This window comes from Manis pentadactyla, chromosome 14 (genome assembly GCF_030020395.1).
Source record: "Manis pentadactyla isolate mManPen7 chromosome 14, mManPen7.hap1, whole genome shotgun sequence".
NCBI lineage: Eukaryota > Metazoa > Chordata > Mammalia > Pholidota > Manidae > Manis > Manis pentadactyla.
Genome location: NC_080032.1, coordinates 40,225,185 through 40,253,180, shown reverse-complemented (window position 1 = coordinate 40,253,180; position 27,996 = coordinate 40,225,185). Strand labels below are relative to the sequence as shown.

General features: G+C 34.7%; 2 protein-coding genes and 1 long non-coding RNA gene across 5 annotated transcripts in view; 2 read left to right on the top strand and 1 right to left on the bottom strand.

Annotated features, from left to right (window-relative positions):
- Window positions 1–992: 992 nt before the first annotated feature.
- On the bottom strand, window positions 993–27,981 carry AZI2 (5-azacytidine induced 2). Of its 3 annotated transcripts, none has more exons than XM_036886142.2 (8): window positions 27,665–27,980; window positions 18,526–18,743; window positions 16,928–17,053; window positions 16,367–16,466; window positions 15,136–15,284; window positions 10,665–10,723; window positions 5,297–5,415; window positions 993–3,091 (listed from the first exon to the last, which is right to left on the bottom strand). In XM_036886142.2, the coding sequence occupies exons 2-8, from the start codon at window positions 18,736–18,738 to the stop codon at window positions 2,679–2,681; spliced, it is 1,179 nt and encodes a 392-aa protein (XP_036742037.1). In that variant the 5' UTR covers window positions 18,739–18,743; window positions 27,665–27,980; the 3' UTR covers window positions 993–2,678. The 3 variants fall into 3 exon arrangements, with proteins under 3 accessions (XP_036742037.1, XP_036742036.1, XP_057347381.1); XM_036886141.2 differs by having other exon boundaries at window positions 27,802–27,980; XM_057491398.1 differs by lacking the exon at window positions 993–3,091 and having other exon boundaries at window positions 4,628–5,415; window positions 27,665–27,981.
- Window positions 18,626–18,959, top strand: LOC130680587 (uncharacterized). The gene is made up of 2 exons (XR_008993602.1): window positions 18,626–18,761; window positions 18,867–18,959. It is a non-coding gene; the product is annotated as an uncharacterized LOC130680587 (long non-coding RNA).
- ZCWPW2 (zinc finger CW-type and PWWP domain containing 2) overlaps window positions 19,387–27,996 on the top strand; it is a 163,247-nt gene continuing 154,637 nt past the window's right edge. The window contains exon 1 of the mRNA XM_057491400.1: window positions 19,387–19,460. The gene's annotated coding sequence lies outside the window, so the exon portion shown is untranslated. The remainder of the gene's footprint in view (window positions 19,461–27,996) is intronic.

The following is a 27,996-nucleotide window of genomic DNA, read 5'->3' as shown; positions in this document are numbered from 1 at the left end:
TTGATGGGAATCAGAGGAGCTGAATTCAGTTTTACGTGGAAAATTCACTTATGTAGATGTCATCTTCCCCATAGGCATAGACTAGTTAGGTTATAGAGCATAATACCTTCATCTTTCTTTATGTCAAAAACTATTCATCATAGTTCTTAGAGTATCAGTGCTAAGCCACACTCAAGTCTTTTTCCTTCTGAGGTACACTCACCTCAGCTGTCTGGCTTGCTCACTCGTGCCTCTATTGATATTATTCTGTTAAGCAACAGTCTACAGATTTTCTACTACTTAGGATCTACCTTCTCCAAGTAGCCTTTTGGGATAAGATCATTACTTTGTTTTCACATGATTTGGTTCTTCAGTTAAGTCTGAATTTTCCCCTATACTTGGTTTTCTAGCGTTTCATGTAGGTTTGTCCCTGCTCTACCTATGAATCAGGTTTTATTTTGGCAGAACCCAAGTTTCCTTTTAGAGAAGATGTAAATTTTATTTAATAGGGGGGATTGAGAGGAAGGAGTAAGTAGCTTTTTTGTTGTTAGCTGTTCTCTTGATTCTTTTGAGCTGTATGGATGTGTTGAATTGGGTTACCAGTATAAAGATCTAAAGAGTAAGGACATTTTTAAGGGAAGCCCTTTGAAGCAAGTTTCGACTAGAAAGAAGTCAACAAAGTAGATGGGCCATTCTCTCATTTCTCTTTGAATCTTATGTAAAAGAGATGATCATAAAATGTACATTTAAAAATTTATGGTTGGGTAAAAAAATTATCTTTCCTTAATAGTCTTTTATCTTATTTATTTAGCACTTTAAACTGTTAAAAACATCAACCATTGACTTTCTAGAAAGTACACTTGTTTGATACCTACTGTAATGTGTAGATGGAATAGCATTTTCTCCACTCAAAAGACTTTGGTTTATGTTATATGCATCAAATTAACAACTAACAATTAATACCTGACCTTGGAATATATAGGCAAAGATAGTATTTCATATTTCACATCCACTTCAATTTCAAACAAAAATAATTTATTTCTTGGCATTGTTCAAAACATTCAAGCTATTATCTCATACAACTTACTTTCTTTACAAAGGAAAATTTCCAGTCTTGGTTTAAAAAAACAGCAAACCAGTAAGCTAAATTGTATATCATAAGGAATATATAGCCTGCATATGCAGCCACATGAGAAACAGTTTTTGCTGCTTTGTTATTACACAGGTAGTTGCTTCCTTTAGCTAAAGCCTGGAGTCTTGTATTTGTTTTATGCATATTGGGTTTTGTTCTATTACTTGGCAGGAGATTGTACTCCCTTGAGTCAGCTGTGTTCATTGGTCAGAATAAATTCCAGCATCTGACACCAATTCCATTAATCACAGACAAGCCTGAATAAGTGAGTAAGATAATGGAAATACAAAAATATCTGGTGTATGGTGAACATTATGTATGTATGCTATTCAGTTAATATAGAAGAGATCTGAGATACTGAGTTCAAGATATTTGAAACTATAAGAAAGGATAAAGGCCTCCTGCATGAAACACGTTATCTTAGGCAAAAGATGTATGCACCAAGCAATACATTATATTACTAATATTCTTAGTACCACCATCCTGAATTTAGACTCATTTCCATGTGAAACCATTCTTGTTACTTCCCTACTTTTTAAAAATGATAGATCACTTAGAATCAAGGAGTTTGGGGACATTTCATGATTGTACTATATCAATACAGTATAGAACTTGGTTTTTAGAAGTAAAATTCCTAATTCAGTTTATTAAAAATCACTCAATGAATAAAATGTTACATTTCAAAACAGTCTTAACTTATAAACTGCTCTGCATAACAAGTAGGCATAGACCCTTTGAAGAAAAGGACTTCATATAGTTACACATACATTTACATTTTCATTTAGGACCACTGAAGGAACAGAGTACATGGAATCCTTTGTGATGCTCTTCGTATTTCTAATTGGATGATGTATAGGATTGTAAGTTTATTTACACACACATAATTTTTCAACTGTTTCATCACTTTTTTCAATTAGGTCTTGATTGATGTACTGGCTTAGCTTCAATGATCAGGTTATTTCAAGACTTAAAATTCAAATTGTTAAGTCTAAATTTTATCATTGTGATTAAAAAGTTTTAAATCTTAAACTTTGAGAAACATTACAGCTCACAGAGATGGAATAATCTAGATACTATTAATCTATGGTACTTTTCATATCTTTATGCATTATAAGGTCAACAGAAATAAAACTTAATTCACATTGTCATTTGCTCCTTTATGAAACTTAAAGCAACTCATGGTTTTTCTCTGATATTAATGGCTTCCCTTATTTTTATGGATATTTAGGCACTGCACATGCTTTATAAAACCATGTCTAAAAATGTTTAACTCCATTCTTTATATGACAGACAGAAATTTACAATTACCATCAAAGGTAGAACTGTCTTTTTGAAACACCTTATCTATTAATCAGTAACATATATCTGATTCTTAGCCAGAATATGGAGCTGGAGAGTGCTCTTTCATCCTGGAAAATCAACTACATAATATGGTACAGTATGTGCAAATGTGTATGCTGAAGAACTCTGCAAAAGTTTAATCAGAATCCACTTTGTTAAATTTATCAAAAGAACTACTGAAGGGAGATACAGCAACCTCATGATCAGACCATGAATGTCTTCAGAATTAGTTCTTATAAAGGCAGTTGTGATTATGTTGATCCAAGTAATGCAATGGTGGCAGGTTGGGTAAAGGCGAAGTTTTATTTTTAGTTTCCCCAAATGCTGTCTCACTTGATTTTGGAGGGCTTGGGAATACCCAGGAATTGTCTTCCAGAGAATTTCTGCCGTAAGAGTTGTGTTCCTGAAAGTTTGTACCATCATGAAGAATGGATTGCTCATTATCTGTCCACAACTGGTTAACTGCTTTCTCTGATAAAACCTTTCTCTCTCCCGGTAGAGGGGAAGATATGGTATGACCAAGAGTTTTGCCATTTGGTGAGAGAGGGGGATGTCTTGTGTGTGTTGCAGTAAAATTTGTCCACTGCGGCTTCGTGCTGTCTTTCCCAGGGTCTTCCACACATCCTCCTGGGGCGCAGGCTAAAAAGCAAGCACAGGTTGAGTGTCAGCTGTCCTGGCATTTGTGACCATAAAACAGGTAACACTTCAGTAATTTGGCTGAATCTAGAACCGGAAATAAAGTTAATCTTCCAAATTGATGTGATCATTGGAGACCATGAATTGAAGAAAAATGACAAATCATCTAGTCCTACTCCTGGATCAGCTATTTACTGACATGACATTGTGATTTTAGGTAAATCACATAATTGCTCCAGGTGTCAAACTCTCATTTACAAATAGACACAGTAAACTTGTCCCCCGGTATCACAGAACTCTTAAGATGAATTCCATATTTTAAAGTTGGAAACCAATAAAGTTGAAATGCAAATAAAGATCCTATTCATGTGTCAGTGGAGACTAAGCTGTTCTTAAGTTTAGTAATTTTTTGTTAAATATACTACTACTATCCTTATTCAAGTCTTTTTTTTCCCATAGGTTGTCCAAAAGTAAACTTTGTTCTGAAATAATTGTGACTTACAAGTTTAAATAAAATTGATAAAATAATCCTGTTTCTTGTAAAACACATAATGGTCATAATAATAGATCAAGTATTTAAAAAAAAGTGTTTAATATATATGTAACGGCTTAGAGAGCAGGTGCTCTAAAGCTACTACTTAGTTGGAGCCAACATAATGGTAGTTTAAGCCTTTCCTCCACCTCCAATTCAACCTACCAGAGCAGAATTCTGAGTCCAAGAAGGATGCCAAGTGTAACTAAAACTCGACTCTTGACAGTATTAGAAGGAAAATGAGCCACATGATAAAATATGCTCACTGCCTTTTCTCTTGGGAGGAGGGATAGAAGGAGACTTGAAAGTAACAGAGTTCAGCTTAAGGGTGACATGTAGGTCAGGATTAAGGTGATCTAGTCTCATCTGTATTCCTTGGTGCATGGCGTTCAGTCGTGAGGAGTGGTGGCCTCGAGCTTGTCACTGTGGTAAGAAAAATGCTTGCAAACTTGGAGTGCAAATCACCAGGTTTGCCATTCATCAGCTCAGAAGAGACACAAGAATGAGCCATTTCCAAATATGGAAAGAGCATTTCTCCTTTATTATATTATATAAACCAAGAACACACTGCAAACTCACTGCAAAATTACTGAGTACCTTTAAAGAGAAGTCTTATTTCTATCATCAACTCGTAGTTGCCTCATACATAACCCTAGAAAATGTGAGGACAAAATGAACCACATTAAATTAGGGCATGCCAAAGGACCGTGTTATTTTGTCTGACTCATAAGTAACTCTAGAAATAAGAATTCTGGATTTAGTTTTCCTTCATAATGTGCAACATTTTCCCTACTAAAAAACATTCCTAAGACCTATTTACAATACAATTCTCTTGTTGCCCTCTTCAGGCACAATCTGAGGTACAAAAAACAATTTAAAATTAGATGGTGATTATTCTTTTTAAGAAGTCATTCCTTTAAAAAGTAAATTTTAGGGCATTCAAATTTATATTATGTAACTTCTCAGAAACACAGCTATCATATAATAATACAGTATACAAATGCACACTGTTTTTCCTTTGAGATATAAAAACAGCTTTGGCAAAGTAGCCACTACTAGTTAACACAAAACTCAAAGTTTAGTCAGTCATTCAGTATGAAAGGTAAAGCATGAAAATTTTTGTTCAGTGAAAAGGAATAGATAGGGCATAATACCTAGTCTCCATTCGAGACAATTTATCCTATGTGGAGAGAGAAATCAAGTTTACAAAAAAATGTAAACAACCAAATAATCAGTTATTTCTTTCAAAATAATTTAAATTTTTCAAAATTTAAAGAGCTAGGTTTTTGGGTGTATTCTGTAGCACTGGAATGAAAAACAGCTTTTGTATCTTGGTGTCTTTTTTTTTTTTTAAATATATGAAGTAGTTGTGGTAAAAGGTCAACTAGAGCAAACTTAACACCTCAGCCTCATACACATAAGCAACACTTGGCTGAGAGAAAAGCCACAAGGGGAAAAGAATACAGTACTGAAGAAAAACACATCAGCAACACCTTTATGTGTGAAACTGACCAGCATGAGACTGAAGCCAAAGCAGAATATGGGTCGGCTGCAAACATACTGTATATACTTTGGCTTATCAAACTCATTTGATGAGATTTTGATTAAGATAGGATAGCCAGTTGCTCTCAAGCAGTTTGGCTGGCATCAGTGATTTCTGGCAAATACCAACTTGCCTTTCTTGATTGCGGATGGGGTTTTCAGTTTCCTTAGTAGTTCAGCTTGGACTTGAGTCACCAGATGTAAATTAGACATTTCTCTCTTCAGTTCCCAGTATGCATTTTGCATATTGTCACTGAAATACAGGTTAAAAAAAAAAAGCTAATTGTTATTCTCTTTATGGACAGAAAGGAATAATTTTAAAATATATATGAGCATATCTGCATTTCTGCTCAAATTAGTTTTGAGATCATATAAGCTAAAACTTCCTCACTTAATAATTGAAATATATTTAATTAGAACCTTATAATATGTAAAAGACCTTATTCATACATAACAACATTGACTTTGTTTCTAACGACTGTATTAAACAATATTAAGAAAAGGAGTATTCTGAGAGTTTCTTGAAGTTCTTTTCTCAGAATTGAGATTTTATCACAGCCCATAATGTGCAATGGTGTTAACACAGTTAATAATGAGTATGTTCCTCATCTGCAAATATTCAGGACTAAAGTGACATTCATTCCTATATGGATTTAAATTTGTATTTATCTTTTGATTATTCTGTTTTGATGTGTTGAACTGAAACTCTATTACCAATTGCTGAATTTATGCCCAAGCATACATTAAAATAAAATTTACGTTTCATACATTCCTTTCTTTTATGTGTGACTGGGCTGTCTCGTATTGTTGGTTCTAAACCAATGTGACATGACAGCACAAGACATGAAGAGCCAGAAGATTTCCTGGTAAAGGAAAAGCCAGAGAGGGTTATATGAAACAGAAATAAAAACTTCAGATGCCTCTTTAATTTTTCTAATTAAAAACATACTGCGCCTCAACTATCTGATAAATTAGTTATATTAAATGTAATTTTTACAAGCTTCACTTTCCATTAAACATCACATGGATATTCATGATTTTCTTCTTTTTTAAGGTTCTTAAATTACCAACTAAGTAAACTGAAATCATCATCCTTGCTTTGCTGTACAATAGTATTATAAAATATTAAATGTAAGAACTCGTTTCATTAGTATTCAAAATGATCATTAATGCCTCTTAAAGATGTTAGTGTAATTTAAATAATGAAATTAGGCAAATGTCAGTTCATGCTTCAATTTTTTAGCTATAAACCAAAACCTTTAAGCAAACTTCAAAAGTAACACTCTTGATATCTAATTTTAACATCCTATTCTAGTAACACAAGTAACAGATATATTAAAAAACAGAATTTTTTTGAATTAGGTAAGGTTACATACCTTTTTGTCAAAATATTTCCACTCTACTCAGATTACAATTCTTTCAACAGAAGCAGCAGAATAAACTCTATACTGCTTTTGAGAAAAATCCACTTGTTTTAGTCTAATGTAAATGTCATTTGTCAACTAGTAGTCTATTAAAAATCACAGGGCTTTTTGCAGGTTTTTGATAGGTGTGAAATAATTACTTCACAAAAATTAGTTAACCACCTCTACTTCACCAGTAAACATTGGATGCTGCAATGAATGTTTCACATAGAAACCTGCCTAAGTGTGAAGAGTTGCTGGTTCCTTGATGCAATTCTGGGCATTCAGTGTGCTTTCCAGAGTTACATTCCAAAGCAATTGTCAACACAGTACATGTGCTAATGCATGCAAGTAAGTCATGATATGACTAATACAGTTTTAAAATAGTGTTTTATTATTGACATGAGATGGTAAATCAGTACCTAACTTACAGAAAAGCTAAACAAATACCCAAGGTAGTGTTTGGATACTGGAATATCATATACATTATTTAATCATTCAAAATAGCTAAGCATGTAAAATAGAGGTGTTCAAGTAGTGTCTAATACATTTTTTCAGTTCAGTTTAATAAAGACTGTGCATAAAATAAGCTAAAAAGGAGGTCACCGAGTTTCACATACATCTGATCTTTTTCTTTTGCTTGTAATGTCACCTGAAATGAAAACTACAAATATAAAACTAAGAATTATTACTAAGTACAAGCTCTCCCCCTTGTGGATAAGATAGTATTGGCAGTTATTTTACAATTCACGGTCAATATTAAAGTACTATATGTACTCCTCAAAGTGTGTTAAAAACTAATTTTTAGTTCTATCTCTTTGAACAAAATGTTTAAATATTATAAAAGAGATTGGAAAAACAAGTTTTCATTGGCTAATCTTTAACAGAATTCCAAAGCTTATCTAGGTATTTTTGAGATCTGTACAAATTTCATCCCTCACCTACAGCTGGGAATGGGAACTTAGTTTTAATGCCACACAGGCAATATCCTAATAATATATACAGCTGTCTACAAAGAACTCATAAAAGTCCTTGAACATTGAGATGTAACACTAAAGCCTCCCAAATGAGAACCTTAAAAATAGATGAAACAAAAATTTATAATGCTCGAGCATTTATTATGGGTTGGGCACCTCACCCACATTCTCACACCAACTTGGCAAACCGGGCAACCTCACTTTACATATGAAATGGGTTCAGGAGAACAATCTAATCTGACATGTTGCTGTTCAAAGCCATCTTTTAGTTACCAGTCTAATGACTGGCTGCTGCCCTTCGTAACATCTTTCATACCGTCATCACCACCACCATCTTGATCATGAACTCACCAAGGACCTACAATACAGTTACCAGTCTAATGACTGACTGCCAACACAACCTTCTTAACCCCAGCACAAAAGCCCACACCTCTTAGTTTTAAATGTAATGAAACCTGCTTATCCACATCTCAAGGAGGGGGTACATGCTCTGCTCATAAAGTAAAATTGTGTAAAAGGCCAGTTTTCTTAATTGACACTATACATTAATACTGAAACAAGTATTTCTTGTATAAGAAAAATCTGTTTAATTGAGTTTTTACTTCACCCACCCATGTTTTTCTTTAGCTTTTGAAAATTTACTTAACTATTAATATTCCCCAAAGGAACCGAAAGTATGGGACAGTCTTAGCCAAGAGCTAGAGACTTAGAAATGTCTATACACTGACAACTGTGATTCTCCAAAACAAGAGTCTTTCAAATATTTTTAATTTTCAGGCACAGCGAGCAATTATTTCACACCGTAACCCAAAGAAAACAAGAAAAACCATACTTCCTTATTATGCATAATACAACCTTGGTATGTGTTCTATTCTGTTTTGTTCCATATTTTTTAATATGCTTGTCTTAGCTCACAAAATTTCATGATCAACGAGAACACAGCACAGTCTGAAAAACACTAAACTAATCCATATCTTCTAAAGCAAAGATTTATATCTTAAGAAGTTCCACAGTAACAGTTTACCCTGTACCTAGATCTGGGTTAAAAATTGAGGGCAACATCCAAAGCTAATGGCAAAACTATACTGGCAGGACATTGGCCAAACTTCTGATAGGCAAGGCTATTACTGTTAAGTGATGTGTGGACAGTGAGTACCACATAAAAAGCCTCTAGTAATTAGAAGGGTTACTCTATTAGGGAAACAGTATAGTACCTCATTTGCCTGGCAATACGGACAAGGGAATTTTCCAACTAAAAAAATTTTTAAATCCTTATAAATATCTAACTGTTTATGGAAACATTTGTACATGCTTTTCCCCTATTACAATAAATGCAATTTATCATCTGAATTGTTCCATTTTAAAAGTAGATGAGGTTAAGTTACAAACATTAATAGAATACAGGAACTAGAAATAGGTATAAATGATAAGATGAAGGAAAAACAAGACAAAATGCAGTTAGGAAAGTTTACCATACAAAAAAAAATGCATGATGCAAAGTTTACCAGGGTAAGCCACAGGTTTGGCCATTAGTTTTCTAGTTGTTAACGAGAAGAGGAAAACCTAATCAGTCTTCAATCCACACTGCTTACATAAGATAAATACAAACGAATGTGCAAAAAAACCCAAGTGTACCTGAGCACTGGGGAGCCATTAGGACATGCTGTAATTACACAGTACTTTAGCATACAGTAGCTTTTACACTGAACTGAAGGCAGTTCTTCCTAAAAGCTGCTTCTCTCAGCTGATGCTCTGAATTAACACTGAGTTTTAGAGAATTTAAAACTGCACTTTGAAGCCCTAATTATATAGCTCCAAAGACCCCTGAACTAGACTCACTGCCTTGGGCCTTCATCCTCCTCCAAATCCTAGCATAAAGATTTTTCACTATCTTATCTTGTTAGTTATATGATACCTTCAAATACACACCGGTAGGGGTGGGGGTGGGGACTTTTCAAGTTACTCTCAGTAGAAGGGGTTATGTAAACTTAGGTAAAATATCCCATGAATGGAAGCATAAGTCCCATTCTTTATCATATATTTGTAATATACAAAATAGCCCTTTATGTGACTTACTCTGATTCTAAAATATTTGTTCCCTCCTTCCCGAAAATGAAGAGGCTTATAAAAATGACCAATACAACAAAATTAATAAGGGGAAACCTAGGCTGATAGGAGAAAAGGAGGTAACTGACAAAGAAGACAGTGTCCAGAAATAACTTACAAAGACACTGTGCTAGACACATTGTTTAAAAGGAAAAACTTCCTTGCTGTAAATTTAGATAAAAGTTGAAGGCACAACAGAAATACGGTTTGAATGACAGAGTTGAGTAGTTGCAAGACAGACTGTAGAGCCCATAAAGCCTGAAATACAGCTGGCCCTTCTTAGGAAAAATCTGCCTACTTTTGTGTCTGGAAGAGTGGCTACATGGGAGCTTCCTCGAATTGTGTTCCCTATCAGCTCATTTCTCTCAGGATTTTGATAGAAATAGGTATGAGACAACTTACACTATTTAGGCCAGGGAACTTTGGAAGCCAAATGATCAAATAATGAAGTCAAATCAGTATTTTTCACTGGATGAAAGTATCCTATAGAGAGGGAATGCTAATGCAGCAGAAACAATTTATCAGATAATTTAAAACACAGAACTTGTTACTTAAGTAAAATGATACGCATTTTGAGAAATAAGGTTTGATATCTTTTGTTCTTATCCCAAGAAAATTCTGTTACACCAAAGTCTAAGGTGGTCCAAGTTTGCTGTTAAGACAAATTGATGTTGGTTTAGGACAAAGTGATGGTGTATATGGAAATTCTTAAGTCTTCGAGTACAAAATTGGGACTTAATTGCAGAATACATAGCTAGCTCCCTAAAATCCTATCTAAAATATTACTTAATGTTCAAAAACTTAAGGCATCACAATATACACCTTCCTAAGTTCAAGCCTATTGTTAAGAAACAGGTAAAGCATTTTTTTATAAATCTATCATCATATGAAATTACATGCAGTGCCCAAATAGTATCCATTTGTTTTTAAGGTTAAATCATAACAGAAATCTAGGTACTTAAACAAAGTGGCCTATGGAAGATGACTGTATTATTTTTGAACATTGAAGATTGTACCTTGAAATATCTAATCTGTGGAGATCTCTGCTCTTCAGATTGTCTTCCTGAGGTGGATCCTGTCATTTATTTAAAGAGAAGTTTAAAAGTTGTAATTGTGACATTCCATTTATCCTCAGTATTTATTACCAGAAACATGTTTCAGGTTTATGAACACATCTATAACTAGATATAGCATAAAACCAGACTTTATATTCAATTTTAATGAAATACATCCAAACCTGTATATTTCTAAATCACTTCCAATTATTTAAAGTTATTAATGCTTTAGTTTTCTTTAAAGAATAAAATTGCTCTCACATAAAAGAACTTAAGAGTCTTACAAAATATATTTCTGAAGACAACAATCTGAACTCTCTATTCAAACAAAGGTAACAAAAGTATCAAACTACTGTTTATTCAAGGTACACCTGAATGAATTACATAAGAAAATGGAAGTTTTTTAGTATTTCACTTTTTAGTATTATTACAAAAAAGTATAAAAATTTAACAGGTTACAGTTTTTAAAAGTTCAGCATAAACTTCCTCCACCACAAGCAAGAAAATGATAGGCCAAAGACTTCTTATTATGTACTTTTAGTAGCTTAGATTACAGATATGACACAAAGAACTTATAAAAGATATTTAAAAGTGGACTAGTATGTTTAGGACAACTCTATGACAGACTTATTTGCAGTACATTCTCATTTAAAGATCTATAACAAAAATGACCATAACAGGTCATTTCACAAAAATGACTAATTCTAATGGCAGAAGTAGCCAGTATAAACTGAAAAAGAAAAAGTATTTAATTTTACTGTTCCTTATTTACAATCTAAATGGTAATGTTTTAACGTGGACCATTAAAAAGCTGCAAAAGGACTTCATGAAGTACTCTGAACTTAGGAGAGTGAAATATCAAAATACTTCCTATTATAGGAGCTAGAGCATTTTTGGATCTCTAATCAGAAAATACCAACTAAATACTAAAATACCAACTAAAAACAATTAAGATGCATATCAGTTAGCCTTAGAGAAAGGGCAAACAGAATTGGCCCATGAATTAGGGAAGGTCTGACCATAACAAAGCACATGACCTTGGACATTTTTCTTTCTTATTGTCCATAGGAAAATGAAGGAATCAGAAAAGGTCACTTTTAGTTTCTTTGTATCATTAATTAAAAATACACATTTTAATTAGTGTAAATGTAAACATGTAAATACATTAGAAACCTTTCTCATTTTTAAAGCCAATGATATTTTTTGAAAAATCTGACAGTTTGGGATGGGAAAGCATTTTTCCAGCTCCCACTCAGTAATTCAGAAGAATCTAATGTAAATTAGAAATAAGCACAAAAGAAAGGTCTCTAATATTCAAAGACCCTGTCCTTGGCCAGTCATCAGCTTGCCCGTATTATAGGCAGTAATGGATGTTTCCCAACTATTGCCGAATGATATGGCAGTTTCACAGTAAAACGGGCCCATGGCTACATAATACTAGGAAACATTGCTAAGTTAAACAGGTTCCTAGACAGCAGAACTTCTTAGAACCTTTAATATACTACAGCTCACTGAATCTCTAAATGGGCTATTATTAGGTACACCAACTCCATTTTACTGATCCAGTGTTTCTGGGTCCTACTGTGTTTTTCTCAAAGGATAAACTGTTCTGAATATAAATGGCTGGAATATTGAGGGATATAGAAAGGGATATAAAAGGCCCAGAGGGGAACTGACCCTGGAACCTTGACCTCTTTAATATCAAACACTGATCAACTGAGTTCACTACTTGAAAAAAAATCAACAAACAAAACCAAAAAACACTATTATATCCACGTAGGATGCTATTGCACACTTCAGAAGGTGTTGTAAAATATGTTTCACAGAAAGTAAAATCTTAAAAACATTTGTAAATATGTCTACAGTAGATATAAGCAAGATTATTAATGTGAACATAAATTTTTCTCTTTGGCTTGTTGTTTGATTCCCATAGCCAAGAGGACTCTGATAAAGAACACCTTTGAAACAAGATGTAAAAGTACACATCTCACAACATCAAGATTTCAACTGGGAAACCCTTGATAATTGGTATTAGCATTTCCACTCTTCCTTTTCCTGGTTCATTTCTTTATTTTTTACTCTAAATCTCCCGTCCCCCTGGCTAAGTAAGTTCTATGAATGTGAGGACTATATCTTAAATCCATTTTTAAAAAATTCCTCCTTTCCCTCACCTTCAACTTTTAAAGTTTCTTAGTGTCTCAGATTCCGTCTCAGCAGCAGTCAAAGAAAAGTGATGTCTAAAGTTTCTACCATCTTCCAAAGTCTATTTCTAATAAACCAAACAAATGTATCTCCTGGCACCACCTAGTGGAAGAGTTAACTAGTAAGACCTAAACTACGTCACACACACAACTGAAAGCACTACTTTTCTGAATCACCCTAAATTATACCTGAAGCACAGTTATATAGTAAATACACTATACTAGGTGCTGTGGTTAACTGCTTTACATATTATCTAATTTAACCGCCGTGAAAAAATGGTATTTAAATGGCCACTTTATAGAAACAGGTGAAGGGGGAAAGCAGAATGTTTGAGATCTTGATCTAGGCAATGTTTATGTGAGTGTATACACATGTCAAAATTCATCAAGCTGTTCACTAGGATTTGTGTACTTTACCTTAATACAAAAAAAATTTTTTTTAGAAAGAACGTTATATAAATGGAATCATATAATACATTAACTTTTAGGTTTGGAGTTTTTTACTCAATACTAATTTCCTTGAAATTTATCTAAGGTTTACATCTACTAATGGTTGTTCCTTCCATTGAAGGATGTTTCCAGTTTTTGCCTATTATAAATAAAGCTGCCATGAATATTAAAAATAAATGTCTACTTTATAGAAAACAAGTTTGGAACAGTTAAATGACTTTCCCCATGTTACATCGTTAATAAGCAACACCACAACTGTGAGCCAAGTTTTTATGATTCTGTGGTAGTTTCTTACTTCCTACTCTATAAGGAAAAGTCCATCAAGTATAAAAACTACCAAATTAATCTTTCAAACAGAATGTATATACTGACAACTATAATTCAGAGCTTCAAGGTGCAAATCTTTTCTTGCAAGCACATATTTCTAAAAGAAGCCTCCCAGGGGCCATGGTGACTGGCCTTGGGGGACAGGATGCTAGAAGGTTTTGAAGGAACTGTGATACCTGGTCACAGGTTCGAAGCTGGGAAAATGAACCTTCGATCCCAAATACGAAACTATTTTTGCTCTAACAGGAGTTGACAGTAATTTTTGTAGTAAGAGTTTCCCTTTATCAGGCCTGGTGGCACTCAAGCAAGTTCTCATTGTCCAGTTCAGAGGAATTCATTTGGTTAAAGCCAAGGCAGAATGCTGTATTACTCTTAATGACTGGTTCATTCTTCACCCAAATTTGAAGAAGACTGCATTACACAAGATAGAACGACAAGCTCCATCTAAGGACATTTGGGATTCAGGGTCAGACCCTTAGCTGGCAGTCAGGAGGCACGGAAGTAGTTTTTTTGGTTAGTGGCATACCAGAGGAACTGGAAGTAGGTGACACACTCCTCAAACAGCTCTGGGATTCTGTGATGGGCAAAATGGTTGAGCTGAGGAACAATTATCTAACTGGTTACCTTTGAAATATATGAGGGTATATAGTGTACATAATGGCTATCTGACTCCAGACTACTGAGCTTTTCAATTTCCTGTAACTATTTTAAAGTTGCATTTGGTGCGTTGCTTTCACACTCCCCTACTTCTCTATCACTTCCTTTTATCTTCAGCACTACCAGTCATGGCATTTGAAAACATCTATTCACGCTTGTTATATCTAACCCAATGTAAGGTCTTACTAAACAGAGTTTTGGTGAGAACTTGAGAGGCAACTTGTGCTTCTGTGGATGACTTTAGGCTAACCACACTTTAGCAGCTCAGCAGGGTTGTTCTATCTTGCTCTCTCCCCCACCCCTTAAGTTCTTGAATTCTCAGCTTTTTGCTGAAAATTAAATTTGCCCCAAAAGTATTAGACATCTGAAAATTAGTAGATTCTGTAAAGATTTTTTTCTTAATTCCAAAAATCAGGTTGTCATGTTGCCTAAATTATTTAGTTAAAAATAAAAGAGGAAATTTTTAAATTTTTAAAGTCTCTTTAAACTTTACAGAGAAAAAAATGACTTAAGAAAACTGAAGGCAAGGGACTCTGAAAGAACAGATTTAGTAAGTAAATAAGCTTTTCAAAAATTAGCTTTTCTAAAACAACAAAATTATATAATTATGGGATTATACTACAAGTATATATTAAATTTTAGCAAAAATGATTGAAGGGCAAGATGAAGGCAAATTTTTCAGAGAATGTAACACTCTCAGTAGTCACAATTTATATTAACTCTATGATTTAATAGTTTTAAACCCTGCATATGATACACAGAATACTGAATTTCTTAATTTAATAATTCTGCAGTACCGTTTGTTTGGCTTTTTGTAGCTCTATTCTGAGATCGCTACATTCTTTCCTCGTCAGTTCCAGTTCTTGTTCCAAACCATGGATCTTCAGGTCACAGCTCAATTTTTCTATCTCCCAGTTTGCTGAAGGTGGGTTTAAATTCCTTATCACTATAAAAAGGATGGACATTAAAATTATTTCTGCCTTCTACATAAGTTGCAACTCCAAAAAGATTGTTAGCAAAATGTAGATAATAGAAAACTAATATAAAACATGTATAATAAATTGTTCTCAAAAAACAGTAATTACTTCCCAAGATCTATGCTATTGAGAATTAGAAATAGTTCTTGTTTTAGAATGTATTAATCACCCAATCCTTGATTTCTGTTTAGGTTAAAGTACAAATTTGTGGGTCTGGAACTTTAAAACATACAGTACTAATTAAGCATTTGCTAAAACTGTATACAAGACAAAATCTGTTTTTGTAAGTCAAGGTTAAGATGCGATAAAAATTAAATGAAGTGAGTCAAGTGAGGCTCACTCAGCCAATCCCTCCATCTAGTGCCTTAAGAGATTACAAAGTTTGAATACCAGGCCTAAAACATGATGTCAAAATATTTTATTCACAAGCATTCCACTGTAGAAACTCAATACAACTGGATACTGACTTATCATTAACTTAGTTCTTTAGTCTCTCCTTAGAAAAAGTTGAAACCAGCTACTGTAAAATAGCTAACCTCAACCTCCCACCAAACTCTTCAGCTGGTTTCATCAGAATGTTCCTGGGAACAGACTAATACACATATCCCCCAAAACTAACTTCTTACTCCAGCATCTCATTTGCACATTTTAACAACCTCCAGGTATTAAAAAAAAAAATTATAACTACTCTATGACAGTGTGTCTAATAGTGGGCAACAGATCATTAGGAAGGAGAAGCCAGGACATACCAGTGGGCAAGAGGCTTTGAGGCAAGAGGTTTCTACTCCTTTCTTCATCTATTTCATCACAAACTAGCCCTGAATAAAAATCATCAAATTTTCTCTGTGAAAAATGTGATTTATATCTGAAGAAAAGTTAAAAGGAGCTGACATTTTGCGAAACCACAACAGAGAAATTAATAAAAGCCTAAAAATTAAAAAAAATAAGGTAAGGCCTTAACATACAGATATAGAAAACTGATCAATGATATAACACATAAATGGAAAATGTTTAACTCTATTAGAAGATTCATAACAAGTAAGTGGCATACCCTGCTGAGTTTCCACCTCTGTCCTTAGCTGGAGGAGTTCTACTTCTTTAGATTGTAGCTGTTCGTTCAATACTTTCAAAGATTCAGAGTTGTCTTTATTCTAATTAAGTAGGGAAAATACCAAATTACATTCAATAAAAATCTATAGTTTGGTATTATCTATTAAATTTTAGTTAATACTGAAAACTGATCCTAGGCTTTTAAAAGCAAGGTGAAAAAATGAACTCAAGTTTTTCACTAATCTTTTCTCTTTTTCTGACTTTGGACATACTTATTCACTGGCTTTTTTTTTTTTGTAAACACAGTGACAAATTCTACCAGGTCATAACTTTTCAAAATAAGGTCATAGTATTAGATGTTTTTAAATCCTAAACATCATTACATACTAAGTATTTATTTTGTACAGAAGTAAGTTACAGATATTACTATTATAATTTCTATTGTCTTGGAATATTTTCAACTTTTAAGTAAATGTAAATATTTCACAGATTTCTAGTTTTAAACCTCTTGAAGGAGGAAACTCATATGCCATATATAGATATTCTCTCCAAACCAACTTACCATTTTATCCAACTTGCTCTTCAAATTATCTCTATCAATGCAAACCTCTCGATATGCATGGTAGGCCTTATTTACTTGCTCTCTTCCCACAGAACTTATTTCTTCATCTAATCGAGTTCCTACAAGCTAATGGTATAAAATTAGAAAAGTAAGCTTAAGAAGGTATTCTACATAAAAAAATAAGTCTTCATGGCTCCACATTTTATTATAATCACTGTAATACGGGAATGAAGCATGGACTATAATTAAGTGAACATTTCATTTCCACACAAATAAGCTTTACTGACTAAAAAATAAAAAAAAGATATATTTTTAAATCTTCTATTTTATGCTTTTACTTAATCATTATTTTATACTTTATAGTATATGTCTTATATTAATTCATCATACTAAAACACAGTACATCATTCTTGTATAGTTCTTAGGTGTTTTCCAAGCCAACAGTATTTTACTTCCATCATCAGAAAAAGTTATCAAGGTTAAGGTGTACTTGATTTTTTAAGGCATAGATGTGTTAGGTTAGTTCATCATATCCCATATTATACCAGAAAAGGAAGCAAGAGGAATTTTTAGGCACAAAGTACAGAAATATTTCCAGTGTTAACTATATGAAATCACATTTTTCAACCAAACTTTAAAATAAACATAACTATGAGTAAGCTCCAAAATGTTATCTTTTCCCATTCTACAGCAGTATATCACAAATTTATTTTATCACCATTAAAGTAAATTAATATGAATACAACAAAATTTTAATTATTTTTACAATTGACTCCCCTTTTCTTACTGCCACCAAATGAATCTAACTGTACTAAGCCCCATTCTTAGGTTTGGTTTCTGTAACAAGTAATTTATTTCCTTGGTTGCTAAGAATCCATTTCCTTCCCCCTTTGGGGAAGCTTCTGTTTGTAAAATACAAATACATTGATTTGATCTGAATTAACATAAACTAAGTTAAAACTGTAAAACTCAAAAATAAATGGATGAGTAATGAAGCTTTCCCAATACACAAAGCTAAGTACATCTGATGATTCATAAGTAAATCAGCAATCTTGCTTATATATTCTGTAACATTTAGGAGTTTCAAGTTTCTGAATAAAAAGGGTAAACAGAAGACCTGGGCTTATCAGTTTAAAAGCATTATTTTGTAAGTTTAAGACTAAAAGAATGCTGAGGTAAAGATGATGTCAGTCCTGGTGAAATTTCAGTCCTGGTGAAGACATCTGTAAACATTTTAGGACAGCTTTAAATACATTACAACAAAAGGAGCTTCCTCCTTTAACACTTAATTTCCTTTGTTGGTATAGAACTTTTTGTTCAGATTTTAAAATCCTGAATAAAATTTGGCTATGAAGGTAAGGCAATCCGAAAAAAAGAGATGAAAATATTTAGAATGTTATTAAATGTTATTCTACAAATATACACCAAGCATAGACTATGTGAAGCACAGCGTAAGTACACTGCTCAGGGTTTTGAGATAAGCACCAAGTTACCCTAGGAAATATAGTACAACACGGAAGACAGGACAGGAAAGTATTTAAAATTTCAAATACTTTGAATTAATCTTTATATCAAAAAACATAATGAAGGCAAATTACCTTTTCTTCCAAAAATCTTATTCTTTTCTTTAAGAAAGAATTCTCTTTTTCTGAATCCTTAAGTCGTTTTTTGATGTCTTCATATGCAGTAACAAGGGCAAAATGTGAAGCAACAGACTCATCTGAATAAACTGAGACTGGAGTCACTGTATCTCTCCTATAGGCTTTTTCATGATTCAGAATACAGATATCATCTTCTACCAGTGCATCCATGACAGCTATTGAAAAGAATAAAAGTAAGAACTACAAATGTCTCATCGAATATACAAGCAGAAAAAAAGGGATATTTAGAACAATGTGAATACTGGGCAATGTTTAAAAACTCCTATTGCTTTTAGAAGGCAGAACAGCATAGGGGTTCAAGAACATGGACCTGGACCCAGACTGCCAGGGTTTGATCCAAGCTGTACTACTTGGTGTCTACGTGACTTTCGGCAAGTTGCTTAACTTCTCTGCCTCAATTTCTTTATTTATAAAGTATGATTATAATAGCAACTACTTCATGGAGTTCTTAAGAGTATTAAATGAATTGATACCTATAAAGCATTTAATCCCATAATCTAACCTATTATTAAGTTTTATCAAAAGTTGTGAAATACCATTTTTGTAAATAGGATAAAAAATTTTAAACTCTCTATATACCCATGTTATTTCTTCCTCATCAACATTTCACTCTTAGATATAAGTAGTAAGTTTCATAGCTCCCAAATTATAATTTTTCAAAAATTCCCTAGGCACAATTCATTACAACATACAATTACTGAAATTTTAGTGCATACTCTGCTATATTCTTCCCATATCAATAACTGATCATATTTCTTGTACATTCACAGTAAAAAACAAAGGAATTAACATCTGAGTGCTCACCGTGTTCCAGTACCATGTACTACATTCTTTTAATATTATCTCATTAAATTCATCTGAACAGTTCTGAGGTAGGTAACATCTATGTTCTATAGGAAGGGAATGAAAAGGTAATTTGCCCAAGTTGAAGCTAGTGAAATATCAATTCTGTGAGGGCAGAGGTTATATCTGTTTTGTTCATCATTGTGTCCCCAATTTACCCCTGTGTGGAAGGTGCTCAATAAATATTAGTTATTGAGTGAACAGTGGACAGAATAGGATTCGAATCAAACTCTGACCCCAAAACCTAAGAGAAGCAGCCAGTCACTCATTAGTCAGGAACAGTATACTTGCTCTGTACATCTACTTGTGCTGTTAGGTTCAGCATGACTTTCCAGGAGTCTGAGAGTTATATTCCTGAAAAACACTAGGACACTAGGAGAAATAGTGAACCTTTTAAGACATTATTAGAAACACAGTTAAGAGGGGTCACAGGTCCTAAGAAAACCTAAAAATCCTTTAAAATATTTTTAAATTTAAAACACCAAACACAGCATTCTAAATCAAGACTATCAATGGAATTCTGTGTACTTTAGATTATTAATGATCACTGGAAAATGTTTTTACTATCCCTGGATTGAAATAACACTTGATTGCTTATTAGTGTCAGTGACTGTTCCAAGAATATTATAGATGAAGACCTTAAGATAGAAAGAATTTAAGTAATTTTCCAAAGTAACTTTCCAAATGGAGAGTTGAAATGTAAATATAGGTGATTAAACTACAGAATCCATGTTTCATTATCTCTGCTTTTCTCCAAAACTTCTGACCAATCAACACCTATAAAGTTTGTTTTATTTCAGACATCATGAATACTAAGGAAAGGTTTTGTTTGTGTATTTTTCTGGGTCTGATTTTCTATGACTGTTTTTTTACTTTTCTAATTATATAACTGACAGCTTCCAATTGCTCTGAAGTCTGAGTTTGGCATCTCTAGTGATTTGTTTATATCTAGGATTATAGGAAATGTAGGCAAAAATAAATGTGCCTACTACCAGTCTCAGTAAGTGAAACTTGACATTCGATGTTCACCAACACCAATTTTAAAATTTCTGAATTTCTAATTATAGACTCACAGAGATCAGACGGGTGGTTACTATAGGGTGGGAGGTGGGAGGTGGTGAGGAGATGGGTAAATAAGTGAAGGGGGAACAATTAGTGAGAATGTTTCATATCTTAATTTGGGTGATGGTTACATGAGTGTGTACATATGTCAAAATTCATCAAGTTATACACTAAGATCTGGGCACTTATTATATGTACCTTAATATTAAAACAATTAAAAATTTAAAAATGTAAATTTCTAATCATGTGTGACAACTTTCTCAGTGAGAAAGTTTCTTAAGTGAGCATCTTTCTCAGTATATCAAATAAGTCCAAAAATAAGAAAGGACTATGCTACTTACAATACCTCAAAAAAGTGACAGATCTTATAACCATAACTACTCCTGCTGCTGCTTCGGGTGCAAGGTGCACTTTCTCCTAATGATGGAGAAACAGTTTAAGTTTAAGTTTTCTTCCTCTACAGGGGTTTACTTTTCCTCTCTAATCAACTCTGTTCGAAATCACAGCAAACATCATTCCAGTCATGCTGCTGCTTGTTGTAATCCCCATGTCTCCTTTGCAAAAGGAGAGTGTAGGTTATTCTTATACTGCAAACTACAAGTATGCACATGTATCTCCATATAAGACACTTTCATACACACAATTATCTTAAAAGCAAAACAAGTAGGTGGCTAGTTAATCTAGTTTAAGGAGAGGTAAAACTGTGCCCATCTAAGATATCTGATTTATAATATTTTAATATCCAACCAAATGGGCCAGATTTATTCAAGTGGAATAACTTTTCTTCTGAAGACAGCTGAAAAACAAGAAATAAGCATAAAATGCTCTACGAAGTCAAAACAGATATCCCACAGTTGGTGCACTGTAAGGATTACAGCCTATTTACTTTTGCTTTACACAAAGTTCTAATTAGCTCAGCTGTGTAATTTTTTTTTCCTATTCATCCATTTTTGTCGTGAAACAATCATTTACTCAGCAAGGAAAACCCAGTGTGGGAGAAAGTCATGAAGTAATACAGTTATTATACCATAAAGGTAAGTAATGTATTAAAAACAATACAGAATGCTATGAGGATTGAAGGGTGAGGAGGAGTAGTTTTCAAAGACGGTACCACAAATGATTCTTAACCCTGTACTCTCAGGTGAAAAGGGTGGTTATTTTCATTGTACATAGGATATTTTAAGTCCTCACAGTTTGCTAACTTCCAGCAGGGCAAACAAGTTCAAACCCCTGACAGACTGTGGGGAGAAGGAATGAGAAGGGGAATGGAAAGAGATATTGGAAAACCAGAATGAAGACAAACTGAGACAGTCCTCTCTGTGATAGAGAAACTACAGAATTTGGTTCTTATTCTGTGGACTTGAGACAGACCTAGACATGACTCCAGAACATGAATATTATACCACATTTGTAAAATATATTCACAACCAAGTGAACTACTTAGTATTGTGCTAAGTGTTTTATAAATATTCCATTTAATTCTCATGACTACTAAGTTGAGTAGAAAACCTTGTTATACCATTTTACAGATGAGAAAACTGGTACCTCGAAAGGTTATGACACTTAGCTAAGATTAGATAAGTAGCACAAGCACTTAGATTTCAGAGCTTGAGCAATTAATTTTTCTTTCTCCAATAAATCCTTTACACACTTAAATTCATAAAGAACTACAAAACTTAGAACCCCTTGGAAAGTTTTTAAGTACCTTAGGAGGGAGGTGGTATATTGATTTAACAGTTATACAGTATAATAATTGGTCATTTTTTAGGACAAAATTAGTCAGATTGGTTTATTTTATATATTTGTACCTGTTGCCTGTTTTATTTATAAATCACCGAAAAGTTTTATATGGTGTTCTCTGAATATAAGAACACACTGTAAGAAAAGCCTTTTTCAACTTTTATACCATTATTCTATGTATTTATTCAATATAGCATAAACATGCCTGGAAATGCACTGGAAAGCAGCATGAAAATTGTTTGTCAGCCCTAAAAATTACACGAGTGAGAGCCATGTCTTTAAAGTACACTCCCAAGGGGATCCACCAACATCACAGACATGCATAAAATTTTAGTAAGTTATTTAAAGTAACTGTCATCTTAATTTGAAAATGTAAAATTTAATTTTATCCTTGCAAAAATATGAAATCACATTAAGTATGAGAAATGTTAATATTTATCATATTAATCTGTATAAACTGGACTTCTGGAGATTAAAAGCTGCAGGGCCAGGGAAAAGGAGATCTTAGAAAGGTAGCAAATAATAGGAGGCAGACATTCCAGGACAGTTACCACTACACTGAAAGGGACACTGCTCACAATGTAACACTGTAGGCTCTGTGCAGCCCTTGGTTGTACTTCCTAGCAAGCATCCTTCCTCAACCTCAAGTAAGAGGAGCACCTCACTACAAAAAGTAAGATTCAGTTCTGTATACTTCGGTCATGATGAAATTTCTTTTCATGGGTACCCAAAGTAGCTGGCCTAGCAAGTTTGATTTGCTGGCTAAATGGTAAAAGCTTAACGGGCTACTGTTATACTTAACAAACTAGACAAGTTAGGTTTAACATTTAATATTTTGGAAAACTTATCCTGTGTTATATCTAACCTTATTTACGATTAATTATCTTAAAATAACAAACATGTTTACTTTAATCCTTAAAAACTGGGTGCCATGTGGAGAATTATTACCACGGAGCAAAATTATCAAAACACATTTTAAGAAGTCTAGCAGGAATTGATAACATTAACTTTTAAAATATAACAAATATTATCAAAACTATTATCCAAAGACAAGATGAAGCAGGCCTCTCTCAATCATGAAAATAAATATATTCCACAGGGGCATGCCACAAAAAATATGTCTTTTTCAATAACGTTCTAAGGAACTGGGGATGGCGTAAAGCAGTGTTTGACAAAGCGAAGTGTAGACCACTGCCTTAAAATCACTTGGAGTTCTCTTAAAAAATACTCATTGCTAGGCTCCACTAGTTTTATGTAAATCAGAATATGTAGGGTGAAGATGTCAAACTGGACTTTCAATAATCAGCTCATGTGATTTAAAATCCCATTCCAACTTAAGAACCATTACTCTAGAGAAACAGCTAAGTAGCAACTACATGATTTACAGAATTCCAATTATAACTAGTATTCTTAAATGTGTGTACATGGTTAGTACTATGTTATTAACTGGTAAACATGACCTAACTTTTGCATGGAGATTTATTATGGAAACTAACTTCATATTTATTATCTCACCACAATAATATAGGAGGGCTAGATATATTTATCTATAGGCAAATATATCTAAATGTAGAAATGCAGACATTTTACACATTTGGCAATTACATGGTTTCTTAGAGGTTTACACAGTATAAATTAAAAGAGAGTAAGAAAGGACTGAGGTAAAAGATGTTGATAATTATTGACGAGAACAATGAAATTCCCAAGAATGAGTACAAGGTGCTCTGGTTCAGTGTGTGTGTGAGTGCTTCTATGCCATCAATAAGCAATGCTCTGGACACCAGCTGGGTGTCCTAAGATCAACTCAGTTCTTAGACTATCTACATGCCATAGCATCAGAGTCCACAGGCATAGTGCTCAGTCCTGCAAGACCACTCTCCAGTTCAGATGCCAATTGCAAGGCTATGGTGTTATCTGTGCTTCTAACTGACAGCTAAAACGGGGGGTTCCAATGATCCTCTCCAACTGAGGATGCTAATCCCAAATCCACATTGTTACCTATACTTGTGACTAATTGGCTATAAATCAGAGGTTCCCACCACTCCCTCCTTAGGTTCCATTAATTTACTAGGATGGCTCACAGAACTCAGCAAGCCTGCTTAGTCACTTGAGCACTAATTAATTACAATGGATATTAAAGAATACAAATCAACAGCCAGATGAAGAAATACACAGGGCAAAGTCCCCAACAAAGGAGCTTCTGTCCTGGAGTTTGGAACCAGCACAGAGGTACATGGTTAAGGCCATCAACCTAGAAGATCTCTGAACCCTCTCCTCGTTGGGTTTTTATTGAGGCTTCATTACATAGATGTGATTGATTAAATTGTTGACAACTGATTCAACCCCACACCATCCCCCCCCCCACCACCTCCTTATGGGTGTGAAAGTTCCAACCTTCTAATCACATGGTGGTTCCCCTGGCAACCAGTCTCCATCTTTAGGTGCTGTTCAAAATACCACCTTAATACCAGTAGTGGTGGAAAGAGGCTTGGTATGAACAACAAAACTAATTTCACCTTTATGGTTCTGAAGTGATTTCAGAAACAGAGGACAAGAGAACAAATATTATGACAAAGGATACTTCCATAGTTCTTATCTTTCAGGAAACTCCAAGAGTTTTGGGAGCTATGAGCTAAGGAATTGAGGGTATAGACTAAATGTATATGAGAAATATATATTCGGTTCAGATGACCAAATATGTATTTCTTATAAATCACAGTATCACAATGATGGGGAAAAGAAGGGCACAATTTGCCAGATAAGGTGGGTAGAAAAGAACAGTAGTTCTTGAAGGGGAGAGAGATTTTAAAAAAAAAAAAAAGGTTGAAACATTATTAATAAGAATTATTTTAGAAGATCTTAAATTTCAGTCTTCACTTTAATCAACATTGAGAGGACCCTTGGTTAAGATATGTTATATACAGTGGGGTGCGAGACACTAGAAAACAGGAATACCTTATGACACCAGATTGGTCTTGTTTCTAAGAAAAAATGTAATTATATCGTCAAATTTCATCATAATAATATTTACCATTTATTTGCCAGGCACCAGTGCCTCCGAATGCATTTTCCTACTTCTTAGTTAGGTACTATTATTCTAATTTGTAAATGAAGTCGTAGAAAAATTAAATACCTACTCAAGTAATCAGCAGCAAAACTGGGATGTTAACCCAGATAAGCTGACTTCCAAATTTGTGCTCTTAATACAACATTCTGAGAGACAACACAACATGGATTCGATTTTTCCAATAAGAATCTGGAGAAGACAGAGCTTAGTGGTAGAAAGAACACTGGCCTGAAATCCAGAAACCCAGATGATAGTTTATGACCTGCCACCTTGATTATTGATTAGATTACCTCTTTGGAACTAAATTTTCCCACCAATAAAATGATGGGTTGAACTACATCAAGATGATGCCACCTTCCTAAACTGTGAAGGCAAAAATTTAATGTGAATATGGGATGGCAACCTAAACAGATAGAAAGGAATTTTCATTTTTTTCCAGGAACTGAGTAAAAGGTATAATTTAAGACCACCAGCCTTGAAAGTATAAGGTACTCTCACCACCACAGTTGAGGAAACTAAGGCTCAAAGGGGTGAGGTAAATTTGGCAGTATGTGCCAGAGCTAGGGTTTGAATCAAGGCCTATTTGGTAGGCTCTTTCCTCTTCCCTACTGTATCTGATTTAGAATTTTCATCTTTCTACATCTGATGAGTGAGAATATCCTGTACCCACTTCACAGGATCAGTGAAGATACTATGGAGCAAGGATTAAGTTTTATGGAGAGAAACAGACCAACACTCCTCTTTCCCTATTTTTAATGAAATAATTAGGGGGCAGAAGTTTATAAAGGAGTTTAAAAAGAAGGGATCACCAAGCACCTTTTTTTCTTGATACTGTCAGTCAATCTATGTACCTCAGCATTTAAATGCCCTATAATTCAATGAGTGCCCCCAAACGTCCAGCATTAGACAGTATGAAAAACTCCATTTTCATTTTTATAACGCTGAGTAATCCCACTAACTACATTAGTCCAGAATCAGATTGTATGGACAGGGAATGATTAGACTCTTTCAGGGTTAGCATAGGTATGAAAAGCAGTTTACTTCTCATTATTCCATAAAGTAATACACCTCAATGCAAATGAGCACTTAAATACACTAAATGTTACTAATATTGGCAGTATGAATCTCTAGTAGTGATATAACAATTATTCTTTAACCAGAATGTAGAACAAGAAAAATTATGTTGATTCTCTTAATGGATTATGAAAAAGTAAACTTAATATTTATCAAGTGTTTTTGGTATGTCAGTGCCCTTTGCCTTTAAGAACTATGTCATTTACTCTTCGGCACAATTCACGAAATCTATGCAAGACCTCCGAGGTGGGCAAGAACTTCCTCACACCACAGGTGGAGCAACTAGGACAGGCAAAAGTTGGAAAGAGGCAGGGAGAAGCATGAAAACCAGTCAGTTGTCTCCAGAGCCAGCAGAACTCTTAGAACCTATTCTTTGGTGCCTTGGAGAGTTAAGCATTACTCCCGTTTTTGAGAGAGAGAAAATGAAGAAGAGATTTACTCTCTTACCCAGTGTCAAGTGAGTAAGTGGAAAATGCAGCACTCAGAACCTGAGTTAATGTTGACTTATTCCAGCGCATTCCCCATTACACTGTACTGCCTCTTTAATATTAAAACCTTAAATTTGGATGCAATGTCCCATTTTACAAAAACGATATCGCTTTAATATGTGGTAGTAACCCTGTGAGGGATGCACCTTTCCTAGTTTACAGACATGTAGGGAATGATCACAACAGGGTGGGAAATTAGATACGGCATGTTTAGAGAACCGTGTTTGGGTAACTCAATCCAATTCAAAATTCCAATAGTAAAAAAGAAAGTGTCTTCTATGTATAAGAGGTGAGGTCACTTTCAATCCTACTACATCACTGTCTTTTATCACCTTAGCGTATTTCCAAAACAACACATCCTGGAGCAATTTGTTTTCATTTGTACAGTCTTCGTATATTACCTCATTTTCGAGAATTTGAGTTCATTATTTGTAGGGACGAGGGTCTCGGCCTACGCTGCATTTGGCAGTCTCTCAACAAACGATCGAAAACCATAGTGAATACAAAGGTTAAAACGACAAGTGACTACTGTTTGCTCGGAAGCCCCAGGCAGTGCTGTCCTTAGACAAACGTCCCTCTTTCGTTTCCGACATAAAGCCAGTCTCAATGAATGAAATAAAACCAAGGCACCCCACTAAATCCGAGAAAGAAAATAAGCAAGAGGCAGAAGTGAAGTGAAAGGCCCAGTAGGGCCTGGAACAGCTCGGGTGCACGGTCGGCAGGGGCGAGGGATGCCAGGAGCGGGCCGCTCCGCCAAGCAGGGGACGCGGGGTTGTGAGAAAAAAGGACGTGTCTGTCAGACCTGCGACAGCAGCGGGGGGTCGTCCCGGGTCTGCTCCAGCGCCAAGCCCGGCCAAGGTGAGTCACCCCGAAGACAGGCTACGTGGGGCCCCCCACCGGGGCAGCCGAGTTTCGATTCCCCGGTCTTTGGAAACGGACCGAAAACAAACCGGGTCGCCAGGGGTCACTGCGGGCTTCCGGTTTCCTCGAAGACAGTGGCACTTCCCCAGCAAAGGCAGCCACTCCGGGAACGCCGCGGAGGGATTCCCATCTCTTTCGCCTCGGCTGCGCCAGGACCGGCGCAGTCCTGCCGGACGGCTGGGCCGGGAGCTTCTGGGAGGAGGGGCCGAGCCG

Coding starts and splice junctions, on each gene's coding strand:
- AZI2 (XM_036886142.2), bottom strand. CDS start 18,738: ATGGATGCACTGGTAGAAGATGATATCTGTATTCTGAATCATGAAAAA. Junction 17,054..18,525: donor TAAGATTTTTGGAAGAAAAG/GTAATTTGCCTT, acceptor TTATACCATTAG/CTTGTAGGAACTCGATTAGA. Junction 3,092..5,296: donor CCCATCCGCAATCAAGAAAG/GCAAGTTGGTAT, acceptor CTTGCTTTTTAG/CCTGCGCCCCAGGAGGATGT.